The sequence below is a fragment of the Hyla sarda genome, chromosome 8, assembly GCF_029499605.1.
Source record: "Hyla sarda isolate aHylSar1 chromosome 8, aHylSar1.hap1, whole genome shotgun sequence".
Lineage (NCBI taxonomy): Eukaryota > Metazoa > Chordata > Amphibia > Anura > Hylidae > Hyla > Hyla sarda.
Window position 1 is genome coordinate 218,881,458 of NC_079196.1, and position 16,996 is coordinate 218,898,453.

At 44.6% G+C, this 16,996-nt stretch overlaps 1 protein-coding gene across 10 annotated transcripts in view; it reads left to right on the top strand.

Moving 5' to 3' along the window:
• Positions 1-16,996, top strand: part of LOC130284900 (NXPE family member 4-like) — a 92,562-nt gene that overhangs the window by 53,245 nt on the left and 22,321 nt on the right. For 3 of the 10 annotated variants that reach the window (XM_056535816.1, XM_056535821.1, XM_056535822.1), the window contains 3 exons: positions 1,209-1,319; positions 6,482-7,221; positions 8,318-8,379. In XM_056535816.1, coding sequence (XP_056391791.1) covers positions 1,209-1,319; positions 6,482-7,221; positions 8,318-8,379 — 913 coding nt within the window. Of the gene's footprint in view, positions 1-274; positions 324-1,208; positions 1,347-6,481; positions 7,222-8,317; positions 8,380-16,996 lie in introns of all 10 variants that reach the window. The other 7 variants (XM_056535818.1, XM_056535817.1, XM_056535815.1 and 4 more) reach the window with 4 other exon arrangements.

Below are 16,996 nucleotides of genomic sequence, written 5' to 3' on the forward strand. Positions count from 1 at the left end.
ATGTAGAAAACAACGTTTCGGCGATCTCTCACCGCCATTTTCAAGTGACTTGAAAATGGCGGTGAGAGATCGCCGAAACGTTGTTTTCTACATCATGGAATAAATTCACAGTTTTTGGATTACATTATCGTGGTGTGCTGCCTTTATCCATTGCATATATATATATATATATATATATATATATATATGTATATATATATATATTATGTACTCACCTCTGCTCCCACACCAGCTGGCTATTCATTCTTTCATTCATCCTTTCTTCCCTTTTTAGACCCTGGTGCTGCCCCCAACCCCAGGGACTCAGCAATCTACCTTCTGAGGTTAGATACTCATCTTGCCTCATGGCAAATAAAGCCCTGATTTTACTGTTTTTTATTGACAGTACTTGAGCACTACTGCAGTATTATTTGCAGGAAAGTGCACAGTCATTTTGGGGGGCAGGGGCCCAACTGAAAATACGGGCATTTCATTTACCTTGATATTACTGTTATCAGCAGCAGTGCTGTCCAGGAAAAAGGGCATCAAAAGGGCAGGGGCTCAAGCCCCCTTTCTAGTCTGTGTGCACGTCCCTGATCATTTGGGCACTATCTGGCAGTAGCATTGGTGATATATTTTGGGCATTCTTAAGTTGTATTATTTAATCCTTTGGTTTAGTTTTATGATTTTTACATCATTTGGTGTTATAGCAGTATTATTTAGCAACTATGTGGCAGTAGCATTTGAAATCTTTATAGTACTTTAAACATTGTATGGTGGTATTATTTGAACCATGTTCGGTGCTATTCATTTGGACCTGTATAGCAGTATTGGTTAGGCACTCTATGGTGCTAGCATTTAAACATGTTTTGGCGTTATTGCTTTATTATCATATGGTATTATTATATGGACACTGTTAGGTGTTATTATTTAAGCAATGTAAAGCAGTGTTGATTTGGAACTGAGTGGTGGTATTATTTGGACATCTCATGGTGGTATATATTCTTTAAAAATTATACATTTATACTATTTGGATGCTTTTTGGTGTTATTATTTAGACACTATATGGCAGAATTGTGTTAGCACTGTATAGTGGTATTTAGCACAGTGTGGTGATATTATTTAAGCATTTTATGGTGATTTACTTTTGGCCATGTATAGTGTTAACATTCAGACATGTATGTGTACTGTATGATGTATGAACAATATATTCATGCTTTTCCCTACAGGGCGCCATTGCCTTTTCCCCAATGGCTCTGGTGAGAAACAAGTGCATTACCCCCGCGTTGTTTGCCGCCGTCTTCCTGCTGAGTTACCTGTGGCATAAAAGTGTTTTCCAGGTGAGGAACATGGAGCGTCTTGAATGGGTTGGTTGATGGCTCTAATTTTTAATGGGTTGGTCGATGGCTAGAGCTCTATTTTTGTTACATTTACAGCTGTAAAACATGAGGCCCATATACTGTACATACACAGGGGCCCTATGTTGTGACTATCTTCTTCCCCTTTAGGGCCCATTCACACCATATCCACTCTGTGAGACCATTCCTGTATCATTTGCAGTCCAATATTTATGGACACTGTATTACTGGGAAGACTATCTCCATAACATGGTGTCAAACAAAGCGCTATATGGCGGCACACACAGTGCCTACAGCTTCAAGCCACAGGGACATTAGGGACATTATGGGGGGAGATTTATCAAAACCTGTGTAAGGGAAGAGTGGTGCAGTTGCCCATAGCAACCAATCAGATCGCATCTTTCATTTTCAAAATGGCCTGTAAAAAATAAAAAAAAAACAATATAAATGGTTGCTATGGGCAACTGCACCCCTCTCCCCCTATAGTGTATTTCTATACACACTTTGCACACCACTCTGCCATGTTATTGAGGCAAAAAAGAAAAGAATTTCCTCTGTAGTCTACAGCCGCTAATAAGTACTGGAAGGATTAAGAATTTTTAATAGAAGTAATTTACTAATCTGTTTAACTTTCTGGCATCAGTTGATTAAAAAATAAATAAATAAAAAAGTTTTCAAACGGAGTACCCCTTTAAAGAAGTACTGCAGTCTTAGACACTATGGCCCTGATTTACTAAGAGTGAAGTGTTTATTCTGGAGTGATTTCAATATCACTCGTCTTTTTTTTCAGGCTTATTTACTATTCTGTCGCACATTTTTTTCGGTCGCACGTTTTTTTGTGTCGCACAAACTCTGAGCTAAAGAAATTAGTTGTGTGAGTCAAAATGGTTTAGACTTGTTTGTTTAACCCCTTAAGGACGCAGCCCTTTTTCACCTTAAGGACTGAGTACTTTTACGCAATTCTGACCACCATCGCTTTACGAATTAATAACTCGAAAACTCTTTTTTACCGAATATTCTGATTCTGAGATCGTTTTTTCGTGACATATTCTACTTTATTTTGGTGGTAAATTTTTCGCGTTACTTGCATCCCTTTTTGGTGAAAAATCCAAAAATTTCATGAAAATTTTTAAAAGGTTGCATTTTTCTAACTTTTAAGCTCTCTACTTTTAAGGAAAATGGATATTCCAAATACATTTTATTTTTATTCACAAAAACAATATGTCCACTTCATGTTGGCATCATAAAATGGACATATTTTTGTTTTTTGAAAAAATTAGAGGGCTTCAAAGTAGAGCAGGAATTTTAAAAAATTTCAAGAAAATTACAAACTCTGAAGGGACAGATGTTACAGAACTACAACTCCCAGCATGCCTGGGCAGTCTAGGCCTGCTGAGAGTTGTAGTTTTGCAACATCTGGAGGGCTACCATTTGGGCACCACTGTAACAGTGGTCTCCAAACTGTGACCCTTCAGATGTTGCAAAACTAAAACTCCCAGCATGCCCAGACAGCCTTTGGCTGTCTGGGCATGCTGGGAGTTGCAATTTGGCCTTCCTAGTGGTTGCCACAGTAAAGATCACTTTACTTTCACTTTCATTCCCCCCCCCCCCCTCCCCCAACATGGTTTCCCTACCTGAGCCAGGATCCAGCAGTCTCCAGCGATGATCGGGGGTCCCCAGGCATCTTCTCCTCCAGGTACCGGCCTCCATCTTCTCCCCACATTCCCCTCGACATAAAGGGGTGGGCAGAACGGGGGGTTGCCATGGCAACCCGCTGTCCTGCCTTGCCACTGGTCAGAATCAGTTCTGACCAATGGCAGGAGATAGGAGGAGATCGCAGCACTGCGACCTCGCTCCTATCCCTCAGGATGATCAGGGCTGTCACTGACAGCTCCAATTATGCCTATTTTCCGGGTGATTGGGTCACCAGAGACCCGATCAGCCCGGAATAGCAGAAAATTGCATGTCGGAATTGACATGCGATTTCCTGCGATCGCCGACAGTGGGGGTCTCAGGACCCCCCTCGGAGATGTGCCGGGATGCCTGCTGAATGATTTCAGCAGGCATTACGGTCCGGTTCCCAACCGGCTAGCGGCGGGGACCGGAATTCCCATGGGCGTATGCATACGCCCCTCGTCCTTAAAAGGTTAAAAATGTTTCCATGAATCAAAAGTATTCATGTGTTATAATTTTTCAAACATTACAACAATTCTCCTTGTTTATCAGCTTGGGTGTTAAATTGATTTAAACCTAATATTGCAAATGTTAAAAAGAAAAAAAATATATAAACAATAACTATCACAAAAGCATTCAATATTTTATTCATAAAAGTGTTGAACTGTACAAAATATTTTCCGGTTATAAAACAAGTTACTTTCACACAAAACACAATGGTAAACACTCCCTTGTAAGAAATCACTCCATTTTTGGAATTTCACTTGGCCTCTTGGCTGTTGGTTATTGTGTGAGGCAAACTCACACTTTTTCTCGAGTAATATTAGAAGTACTCTGAGTATTTTTTGGTTTTTGTCCGGAACACACCCATTTTTGCATAAAACACGCCCATTTCAGAGTGAAAAAAACACTCCGTGTGGTTTCTAAAGTATCGGTTGTGCAGCGTAAAATTTGGTCGCAGAAATTTCACAACAGCAAAGCAGCCTACAGGGCTAACAAGCGTGTCTGGGTGGGTATACGGCAGAGATCTATACAGACACCTCTTTTGGACCCAGGCATAGTGCTATGTAATGGCCACTTCCTACGTGTTTCGCCACTATATGTGGCTTTATCAAGAAAGACATGAGCAGACATGAGCTTGACTGATTAAAAGTTAAGAGTTTAAGAGAATATTGGTGCCCTTTGGGCACGTTTTTGTTGTTCTTTGTCTAGTGGCACCCTTCCCTACCTAGCAGCAATATCTGTGGACATCTGCATAAAGCTGTCTATTGAGTGGGCCACATCCCATTTTATTAAATACACAATTCCTAGGGATATGTGATACTGTAACTTAAATGCCATCATGACACTACATCTGAGGTATCAAACATAAATCCATTAAAATAAATTTGTCAGCAGTATCACCCACACTAAAGCTGTCACACAGGCTTGTAGTGAGGGTAATGCTGATCAAAATAATACTCACGGCGTCCAGATTCGCCCAACCATTCCGCCGCAATTCTCTTTTTTCGTATTATGCAAATGAGGGCCTTGGGGCATGGGCAAAGCTCCGAACCAAGCTAGGGGCATGCTGACATCATCTTCGCCGGGTGGGCACTCAGTATTCATAAACCCCCTCCCTGCTATTGCGCCCCGTGTTAGTGCACGGGGAATTGCGGCACAACAGCTGAGCGAATCTGGACGCTGCGAGTATCGTTTTGATCAGCATAACCCACACTACAAGCCTCTGTGATAGGTTTAGTGTGGGTGATACTGCTGATAAAGGGCGAACTTGGAATAAATCAAAGAATACCGGAGAACATCAAGTTCAACCGAGCCACAAAGAAAATTATACTCATAAAATAATCTTTTATTGAAATACATTAAAAACATCATATTATGCACACATGAAGCAGATATCAACAGTATCTACAATGAATTGGAATGTGACTCTATATAGGCATATAATATTTGTGTACTGGGACCATTCCTTACAGCATAAAATATGCTCTTCCACACAATAACATACAATAGGGGTATGTTAGTGTCAGTGCATGTCTCTAGTAACAATGGTAATAATAGAACTAGTATATATATATTATCAGTATAAACACTATTGCACGAGCCCTGTAATAAGCCAAAAATACAGCAAACGCTAACAAGCTGAACAGGCAGCAAGTGCTGCGCCAGATAGAAGTGACCAGTCTATAGAAGCCACAACAGTAAAATAACAAATTTTACCCATGAGGGAATAGAAGACTGCCGCCCGACCCCTACGATCGATTCAGAACCCTTTTTCAAGAGATATTCAATTTAATAATAGCTTATGACTAGTGACCAGTTCTGATTTCCAGTTCACTCTAATCTGGTTGAGATGACACGGTGACAATTCCAGAGACTTCCACACAATGGAGTCAACAGTCCATCGCTTCCAGTTCAAACAGAACTTGGTGCCAAGAGCTGGACATTTGTCTAAAGTTGGCTATAGAGACATTCAACTTCACTGGTAAGCATTGACAACCGCTGGCACAAATCATGGTGTCACCATTCTTTATTACTTAGGAGCAAATACACATATCATAGATATGACACAACAATGTGTATTTTTATCGTAGGTACAGAACATGCTGCCCCAGACACTAAGACCATCTCTGGTGCCGATTAGTTGCGTTAACATTGGTTTTGTGCTTAAATCACAAAGAAAGGAATGATGTTTTGCGCATGACATCTGTATGAAAGACTGTTCAGTATTTACTTTAGAAGTGTTTGCTAGGGTTGGAAATTTCTGATTTCCCAATATATATATCACAGGTAATGAATATATGAGAAAACAAAACAAAAAATCATGACATTATAATGCACATTACACTTCACAGGGCTTGTGGGTAGAGTTGAGCTGGCTGAGCCCAGTGGGGTTTTCAGCTCACTGAATTTTGGAACATGGAGGTTGATGCCAAACTGCTATCCTTATTATTCCTATTTTTTGTGTGTTTTTATTTTCTTCTCGTTTCAGATAGATGTGTGTAAAGGACTACATTGAATTTGGTGAAATACATTGATGACCATTAGCTTTTTTGTTTTTACTTAAAGAAAATGGTTAACAAGGGCTTGTAGTGTAAGGTAGTGTTTTTTGTAATACAATTCTCATGACGAGGCACAACGGGCAACAACAAGTCCCAACGGCTTCCATTTACTATTATGGGGTCTGTCGGGCGGCATTGTTTTTTGAAGGGAATAGCAGGAGAAAAAGACAACGCAAGCAGTATTTTTTCACCCACTATTCTCCCCGGCTTCTGCGACAGACGTCACACTGCCGTGTCCGAACAGTAGTGTCAAAGAAGCTTAAATTTGCAAGTCGTGCTATTGTAGATTTTTCTGCAGATTACTAGGGGATCCAGAATGAAATCTGCACAATTAGATTGTATGACACCATGTACATCCTTAGCTAAGATTTTCTGTAGTGTCTAAGCCTTCTTCTTTCATATTTTCAGGATTCTCTTAAACACTTGATGGGAAAATGTTTTGGTCCGGTCACAGAGATTAATGTCAACTTCCAACCGCATGAACTGACGACTCCACAGCCCAGAACATATGATCTTCACTCTGAAATAAATTCAATATTTAGCAAAATCCAAAGAATCATCCCAAATGTTACATTTAAATTTTTAAATGGAAGCACAAGTGCAAACAACAGTAAGTTGTCCATAGTCAACAGGAGGAATCGTTACTGTCCTGGAGAAGACCTTGTGGTACAGGTTGATATGTACGATCACCTGGGTAACAGAAAAACCTATGGAGGAGACTTCATAACGTCACGACTCTTTTCTCCAAAACTTGGAGCTGCTGTGTCTGGTAGGGTGGAAGACTTTCATAATGGATCCTACCATGTCTACTTTCCATTGCACTGGGTGGACAGAAATGAAACCAAGGTGTCCATTCGACTGTGGCATCCCAGTGAAGGCATTGCAGTCCTCTGGAGGGCACGACATGCCAGTCTAGGGGTACTTGGTTTCAATGGAAGATATAAATACCTTGGCAAGGAGGCTATCACTAATTGTCACTTTCAATTGAATACAGCCGAAGAGGTTTGTGAGTACAAAGACGAGTTCTATGAAGAGGCCTTCTACTGTATTAAACCTAAAGACATTCCCTGCGAATGTTTGAATGAAATGAGAGCTGTGGATCTTCATGAGTCCCACCTTACCGAGGAGGAGAAGCCACTATTTGTGGGGTATGTTTTAAAATCCTTTTAGACCTAGGTTAATGAATGCAATTGTGCCCAATAAACACAAATCCCAAATTCCAGTCAGCTGACCAGAAGTCAAATGCAATCTTTGGTACCTTAGAAATGAGGCTCTACATGCAAGGAGCTCACCAAACACTTTGGGATACCCAAGTTATAAAATGGATTCAATGTACATAGATTGGTCATCACTCAACGCTTCCATAACTCAGAAGCAGTTTTTGTAGTTTAAAGAAGGCATGGTCAGTGGCATACATAGGGCTAAGTAGGGGTCAGTGGCACACATAGGGATAAAAGGGTACTCCGCCCCTACACATCTTATCCAAAGGATAGGGGATAAGATGTCTGATCGCGGAGGTCCAGCAGTTGGCACCCCGGAGATCTCGGCTTCGGCACCCCAGACATCCGGTGCATGACTGGTGATATTGGGCAGACGCTCGTGATGTCGCAGCCACACCCCACTCATGACGCCACGGCCAGACACCCTCAATGCAAATGTATGGGAGGGGCGTGATTGCTGACACGCCCCCTCTCATAGACTTGCATTGTGGAGGGTGTCACCGTCACGCCCCCTCCCATAGATTTGCATTGAGGGTGTCTGGCCATGATGTCACAAGTGGGGCGTAACTGTGAAGTTACAAGCCTCCGGAGCTGGGTGCAACAGGAAGATCCCAAGCAGCGGGACCCCCGCAACCAGACATCTTATCCCTATCCTTTGGAAAGGCGATACTGGGGGCCGAGTACCCCTTAAAGTCAGTTATTAAGAAAAATGATGAAGGCCATAGTTTCACATTATTCCAGAACCCTGAAGAAAAGAGGATATTCTTTATAACTTGCAGTATGGGGCGGTATGATCCTTTAGCTCCATGGTCTGAAAGTTTTGGCTCAGCAACTTTTACAAAACTACCACTAAAAAAGTGAAAGTTAAAGAGTTAAACCATTTCCCCCCCCCATGAACATGAAGACATTCAGTCCTGCTCAGTACCACAATAATACACAATAAAATACTATTTTTATAGATTTTTTGTTTACAATATTTGAGCAATGTTTCTTGGATAACTGTTATTTTCCTAATTTCTTAAAGATCCAATGTTGGAGTGGAAATGGCCATAGGTTTGGAGACCATAGTCATTACAGATTGTGGAGGTAAGTTATGTGTTATAAGTCACTAGTTTCTATTACATTTTAGTTGCTACTTTGTCCACATAGAGGATCTAAATATATAACACGATCTCGGCCGCTGTCTTTTCGCTCTAAGCTCTGTGCAGCAGAAGCCGTAAGATTTTTGCTCTTAAAATCAGACCGCTTTAAATTACTACTGAGGGTATTAAAACTACATTGAATCCATGCGCCATCATTTATATACTGCATAGTTTAGACGGTGAACTATGGTGCAGATTTTTTCCAATGCAAATTTGAAACTCATGTTATAGAAAGAAAAGAAGTGACAAATTCCTGCCCTTGAATTTCTACTTTGGATTCAACTGCTGATTTCTCCAAGAGGAAGAATCCGCCATGTGAATATAGTCTAAAAATATATCAAAATATAGTAGTAAGAAAAAATGTATCAAGTAATAATAATAATAATAAAACCAAAAATAATATGCAAATAAAAAATAAACAGTAAAGTAAGTTATAAAAGTAAATTATACATAAAACTAAATAAAAGACAAGTACCGTATATGCCGGCGTATAAGACGACCCCCAACTTTTACACTGAAAATATAGAGCTTGGGATATACTTGCCGTATAAGACTACCCCTCCTACCGCGATGTACAGTACCTTGTAGTTCCCCCCATATTAAGTAGGCAGTATAGTTCCCCCACATTAGGTAAGCAGCATGTTCCCCCACAATAGTCGGCAGCTCCCCCACATTAGGTCAGCAGCTCCCACACATTAGGTCAGCAGTTTCCCCACATTAGGTCAGCAGCTCCCCCACAATAGTCGGCAGCTCCCCCCCACAATAGTCGGCAGCTCCCCCACATTAGGTCGGCAGCTCCCCCCCACAATAGTTGGCAGCTCCCCCCACAATAGTCGGCAGCTCCCCCCCACAATAGTCGGCAGCTCCCCCCACAATAGTAGGCAGCTCCCCCCCCCACAATAGTAGGCAGCTCCCCCCACAATAGTAGGCAGCTCCCCCCACAATAGTAGGCAGCTCCCCCCCCCCCCACAATCGTAGGCAGCTCCCCTCCCCCAAAATAGTAGGCAGTTCCTCCACAATAGTAGGCAGCTCCCCTCCCCCACAATAGTAGGCAGCTCCCTCCCCCACAATAGTAGGCAGCTCCCTCCCCCACAATAGTAGGCAGCTCCCTCCCCCACAATAGTAGGCAGCTCCCCCCACATTAGTAGGCAGCTCCCCCCACAGACATACATCTTTCAGCCATATAGAGTGTATGGCTGGAGGCTGTATGTCTGTGTACTGCTCTCCACAGAGTTCCGGTCACCGCTCCTCCGGCCCGGGGTCACAATCTACTGCTATGGCCTATGGACCATAGTAGCAGTCCCGGGACCGGAGGAGCGGTGATCGGAATACTGTAGATGACGCGCCGCCGGTCACTCACCAGGCCCTGGCCGGCGCTCGTCCTCCTGCGGTCCTCCTGCGCCTCTATGGTTGTACGCACGGGACGTCACTGACATCCCATGCATACAACCATAGAGAGGTGGAGAAGTGCAGAAGGACCGGAGGAAGACCGCAGGAGGACCGGAGGAGGGCGCGCGGCGGACGGGGAATGGTTAGTGACCCACGGACATCTTTATGTCCCGAAAAGATTTTTTGGGACACAGGGATGTCTGGTATAGGAATACCTATGATTATCTGCCTGCCCTGCTCCTGTGTGCGGCTGCAGGCGGGGGCTGGCCAGAGCATGTAAAAACTAATACTGTATACTGAAAACCAGGGTGCCTCCACCTGTTGTGAAACTACAACTACCAGCATGCCCGGACAGCCTTTGCCGGTCCGGGCATGCTGGGAGTTGTAGTTTCACAACAGCTGGAGGCACCCTGGTTTTTAAGTATACAGTTATTAGTTTGTACATGCTTTGGCCGGCCCCCGCCTGCAGCCGCACACTGGAGTAGGGCAGGCTGATAATCATAAGTATTGCTATGCCGGACCCCAATACCCGGCGTATAAGACGACCCCCGACATTTCAGAAGAAAATTTGGGGTTAAAAAGTCCTCTTATACGCCGGGATATACGGTAGGAAAAAAATTAATATTTGCAAACAATGAAATTAAATTATAAAACAAAAAAGTGAAAATTCTTAAAAAATATATCTTTTTTAACTTGCTGATTGTTTTAGATATAAATATGTGAAAATTTTTATTAAATTTCACATATTCTCTTGTCATCATCGTGCATGTTATTGTGCAGACACTTGTGCTTCTTGTCAGAGGGTAAATGGGATCAGGGCAGGTTTTAGGCTTAGCGCCCTGGGCAAAATCAAAAGAGGGGCCCCAAAAGTAATAGTAATAGTGCACTAACCAGATTTGCACATTTTTGGTCACTTCAAATACCATAAAAAATATCTAAAAAGCAATTAAAAAATCCCATCAAAACAAAAATGGTACAGATAAAAACTACAAATCAAAGCGCAAAAAATGACCCTCATACATCCCCATATACAGAAAAATAAAAGAGTTATAGGGACCAGAATAGTACAATTTTATATTTTTGGATAGTTCCCCACATTAGGTTGGCTGTATAGTCCCCCCACATTTGGTGTGCAGTACAGTTCCTCCCACATTAGGTGTGCAGTACAACTCCTCCCACATTAGGTGTGCAGTACAGTTCCCCCCACATTAGGTGCAGTACAGTTCCCCCACATTAGGTGTGCAGTACAAATCGCCCCACATTAGGTGTGCAGTACAGTTCCCCCACATTAGGTGTGCAGTACAGTTCCCCCACATTAGATGTGCAGTACAGTTCCCCCACATTAGGTGCAGTGCAGTTCCCCCACATTAGGTGCAGTACAGTTCCCCCACATTAGGTGCAGTACAGTTCCCCCACATTAGGTGCAGTACAGTTCCCCCACATTAGGTGTAGTATAGTTCCCCCACATTAGGTGCAGTATAGTTCCCCCACATTAGGTGCAGTATAGTTCCCCCACATTAGGTGCAGTATAGTTCCCCCACATTAGGTGCAGTATAGTTCCCCACATTAGGTGCAGTATAGTTCCCCCACATTAGGTGCAGTACAGTTCCCCCACATAGGTGCAGTATAGTTCCCCCACATTAGGTGCAGTATAGCTCCCCCACGTTAGGTGTAGTATAGTTCCCTACATTAGGTGCAGTATAGTTCCCCCACATTAGGTGTAGTATAGTTCCCCCACATTAGGTGCAGTATAGTTCTCCTACATTAAGTGCAGTATAGTTCCCCACATTTGGTGCAGTATAGTTCCCCCACATTAGGTACAGTATAGTTCCCCCACATTAGGTGCAGTACAGTTCCCCCACATTAGGTGCAGTACAGTTCCCCCACATTAGGTGCAGTACAGTTCCCCCACATTAGGTACAGTACAGTTCCCCCACATTAGGTGTAGTATAGTTCCCCCACATTAGGTGCAGTACAGTTCCCCCACATTAGGTGCAGTACAGTTCCCCCACATTAGGTGCAGTACAGTTCCCCCACATTAGGTGCAGTACAGTTCCCCCACATTAGGTGTAGTATAGTTCCCCCACATTAGGTGCAGTAGAGTTCCCCCACATTAGGTGTAGTACAGTTCCCCCACATTAGGTGCAGTATAGTTCCCCACATTAGGTGCAGTACAGTTCCCCCACATTAGGTGCAGTACAGTTCCCCCACATTAGGTACAGTATAGTTCCCCCACATTAGGTGCAGTATAGTTCCCCCACATTGGGTGCAGTATAGTTCCCCACATTAGGTGCAGTATAGTTCCCCCACATTAGGTGCAGTACAGTTCCCCCACATAGGTGCAGTATAGTTCCCCCACATTAGGTGCAGTATAGCTCCCCACATTAGGTGCAGTATAGTTCCCTACATTAGGTGCAGTATAGTTCCCCCACATTAGGTGCAGTATAGATCCCCACATTAGGTGCAGTACAGTTCCCCCATATTATGTGCAGTATAGTTCCCCACATTTGGTGCAGTATAGTTCCCCCACATTAGGTGCAGTATAGTTCCCCCACATTAGATGCAGTATAGTTTCCCCCCACATTAGGTGCAGTATAGTTCCCCCACATTAGGTGCAGTATAGTTCCCCCACATTGGGTGCAGTATAGTTCCCCCACATTAGGTGCAGTACAGTTCCCCCACATTAGGTGCAGTATAGTTCCCCACATTAGTTGCAGTATAGTTCCCCCACATTAGGTGCAGTATAGCTCCCCACATTAGGTGCAGTATAGTTTCCCACATTAGGTGCAGTATAGTTCCCCCACATTAGGTGCAGTATAGTTCCCCCACATTAGGTGCAGTATAGTTCCCCACATTAGGTGCAGTATAGTTCCCCCACATTAGGTGCAGTACAGTTCCCCCACATTAGGTGCAGTATAGTTCCCCCACATTAGGTGCAGTATAGTTCCCCCACATTAGGTGCAGTATAGTTCCCCACATTAGGTGCAGTATAGTTCCCCCACATTAGGTGCAGTATAGTTCCCCCACATTAGGTGCAGTATAGTTCCCCACATTAGGTGCAGTATAGTTCCCCCACATTAGGTGCAGTACAGTCCCCCCACATTAGGTGCAGTATAGTTCTCCCACATTAGGTGCAGTATAGATCCCCCACATTAGGTACAGTACAGTTCCCCACATTAGGTGCAGTATAGTTCCCCCACATTAGGTGCAGTATAGTTCCCCCACATTAGGTGCAGTATAGTTCCCCACATTAGGTGCAGTACAGTTCCCACACATAAGGTGCAGTATAGTTCTCCTACATTAAGTGCAGTATAGTTCCCCACATTTGGTGCAGTATAGTTCCCCCACATTAGGTGCAGTATAGTTTCCCCCCACATTAGGTGCAGCATAGTTCGCCCACATTTGGTGCAGTATAGCTCCCCCACATTAGGTGCAGTACAGTTCCCCCACATTAGGTGTGCAGTACAGTTCCCCCCACATTAGGTGTGCAGTTCCCCCACATTAGATGTGCAGTACAGTTCCCCCACATTAGGTGCAGTACAGTTCCCCCATATTAGGTGCAGTACAGTTCCCCCACATTAGGTGCAGTACAGTTCCCCCACATTAGATGCAGTACAGTTCCCCTACATTAGGTGCAGTACAGTTCCCCCACATTAGGTGTAGTATGGTTCCCCCACATTAGGTGCAGTATAGTTCCACCAAATTATGTGCAGTACAGTTCCACCAAATTATGTGCAGTACAGTTCCCCCACATTAGGTGCAGTATTGTTCCCCCAAATTAGGTGCAGTATAGTTCCCCCAAATTAGGTGCAGTATAGTTCCCCCACATTAGGTGCAGTATAGTTCCCCCACATTAGGTGCAGTACAGTTTCCCCACATTAGGTGCAGTACAGTTTCCCCACATTAGGTGCAGTATAGTTCCCCCACATTAGGTGCAGTATAGTTCCCCACATTAGGTGCAGTATAGTTCCCCCACATTAGGTGCAGTATAGTTCCCCACATTAGGTGCAGTATAGTTCCCCCACATTAGGTGCAGTATAGTTCCCCACATTAGGTGCAGTACAGTTCCCCCACATTAGGTGCAGTATAGTTCTCCCACATTAAGTGCAGTATAGTTCCCCACATTTGGTGCAGTATAGTTCCCCCACATTAGGTGCAGTATAGTTCCCCACATTAGGTGCAGTATAGTTCTCCCACATTAGGTGCAGTATAGTTTCCCCCCACATTAGGTGCAGTATGGTTCCCCCACATTAGGTTCAGTATAGTTCCCCCACATTAGGTGCTGTAAAGCTCTCCACATTAGGTGCAGTACAGTCCCCCCCCCCATTAGGTGCAGTATAGCTCCCCATATTAGGTGCAGTATAGTTTCCCAACAGACATACAGCCTTCAGCCATATACAGTGTATGGCTGGAGGCTGTATGTCTGTGTACTGCCCCACTTCAGTGCTCCGACCACCGCTCCTCCGGTCCGGGGTCACAGTCTTCTGCTATGGCCTATAGACCATAGCAGTAGGTCCCGGGACAGGAGGAGCAGTGGTCAGAGTACCGAAGATGATGTGCTGCCAGCTGGTGCTGCTGACTTACCATGCCGGTGCGTGTCCTCCTCGTCGATGCTCCGCTCCTCGCAGTGTTTGCTGGCTAGAAAAGGGGAAGGAAGGAGCACAGGGGGAGGGGTTGTAAAAGTAACATGGAGGAGGATAAGGGGGTTGAAAAAGGAGCATGGAGGAGCAGTACAGTTCCCCCACATTAAGTGCAGTATAGTTCCCCACATTTGGTGCAGTATAGTTCCCCCACATTAGGTGCAGTATAGTTCCCCACATTAGGTGCAGTATAGTTCTCCCACATTAGGTGCAGTATAGTTTCCCCCCACATTAGGTGCAGTATGGTTCCCCCACATTAGGTTCAGTATAGTTCCCCCACATTAGGTGCTGTAAAGCTCTCCACATTAGGTGCAGTACAGTCCCCCCCCCCCATTAGGTGCAGTATAGCTCCCCATATTAGGTGCAGTATAGTTTCCCAACAGACATACAGCCTTCAGCCATATACAGTGTATGGCTGGAGGCTGTATGTCTGTGTACTGCCCCACTTCAGTGCTCCGACCACCGCTCCTCCGGTCCGGGGTCACAGTCTTCTGCTATGGCCTATAGACCATAGCAGTAGGTCCCGGGACAGGAGGAGCAGTGGTCAGAGTACCGAAGATGATGTGCTGCCAGCTGGTGCTGCTGACTTACCATGCCGGTGCGTGTCCTCCTCGTCGATGCTCCGCTCCTCGCAGTGTTTGCTGGCTAGAAAAGGGGAAGGAAGGAGCACAGGGGGAGGGGTTGTAAAAGTAACATGGAGGAGGATAAGGGGGTTGAAAAAGGAGCATGGAGGAGGACAGAGGGGGTGTAAATGGAACATGAAGGAGGAAATGGAGGACTTGAAGACATCCCGCTACCGCCTAGAGCTGCTAGGAGGTGAATGGGAGCCGAAGACAATGACAGAGGGTCAGAGGTGAGAGTGGCTGTGTCGGCGGGGCGGCGGCGGGGCAAGCTTTTGCTGGCTAGAAAAGGAGAAGGAAGGAGGAGAGGGGTTTGTAAAAGTAACATGGAGGAGGACGGGGGGGGGGGGTTGTAAAAGGAACATGGAGGGGGACAGAGAGAGAGGGGGGTAAAAGTAACATGGAGGAGGACAGGGGTGGGGTTAGAAAAGGAACATGGAGGAGGACAGAGGGGGGGGATGTAAAAGGAACATGGGGGAGAAGAGAGGGGGTTGTAATAATAAAGAGACGGTGCACATCCCGTGGTCCTAATGCTGATACTTTGGCGGCATCTGCTGCAAGTGGACATTCTGCTGACTAAATGTCTGCACTGTGGACAAGCCCTTAGGGGTCTGAAGGAGAGGAAAGATCGGTCTGGGGGGACTTAGAGGGTCATTTTCAGGGTTATGATGTCTGGCGAGGTATATCTAGGGGGCACATTTTGTGGTTGCAGGGTTATATTTAGGGGGTGCAGTGTTTGACAGGGTTACAGTGATTATTGTTGTCATACAGACAAAGAGGATCTGCTGACAAAGTGAGGACCCACTAATTTCCTGACATCAGGCATCATTGGCAGAGTAAGATGTAGCAGGAGGAAGTTCTGGCTTCTGGGCAATGTTTTGCATCAGGGCCCTGTGGTTTCAAAGACAGACAACAGAGGGTTGTAGTCGATGGAGAATATTCAGAGCAAGGTCTTGTTACCAGTGGGGTCCTCAGGGATCTGTACTGGGACCATTTTTGTTTAATATCTTCATTAGTGATATTGCAAAAGGTCTTGATGGTAAGGTATTGGTCTTTTTGCTGATGTGTTGCCGGGTGAGGCAATGATGCTACAGGGTCTGGTACTACTAACCCTTGGTTTATCGTGATGCCAGGATGCGATTGTTTTGTATGGAAGGCCCTGCTGAAAACCGGCCCAGAAACGTCAGGAAAATAAATGGAATGTCCACAGCAAAATTTATGAGATAACTGGAACTTTTACTTAAAATTCTTGTGCAAACAGTCTTTACAAATATACAGTTTCTCCTGAGGTAACCGGGATGCAGGTTCCTCACAGGCTTTGCTGGGACTAATAGTCTTGAGCTTTAAGCAGGCCACTGTGCTACTTATTATAGGATTTGAGTTGAATAGTAGTCACAAGAAATTTGTAGAGCTTTATAACTCACGGTTTTAGTGGCTGCTGGTTCTTTAGGCTTTGCCTAGTTGAGATGAAATGCTGATTGTGCTTGCTTTGGATCCAGGAGATAAGAGCAGGAACAAGAGACAGAATTTAGTGACTGCAGCCCCTTATATACTAAGGAGGCTGGACTACAGCCCATTGGTAGAAAAGCCTGTAAGTCCTGTACCAGGGGAACTCTAGGGAGGTCCTATACATTTGTACTACCTCTATATACAGACTAAACAATATACAGGAACACATCTATACGAGGTGAACAAGGGGCAAGCCCTGCAGGAGAGCCCTGTGGAATGGTGGGACTCTAACTGAGGGGACTTTAGACAGGAACAGGACAAGATCCTGTACCAGGACACCACACTGATGACACAAAGATATTTAACAGGTTTGATGTTTCTGGAGGGATACGCCAAATGGAAAAGGATTTAGGCAAACTAGAAGAATGGTCTGAACTCTGGACACTGAATTTCATGTGGATAA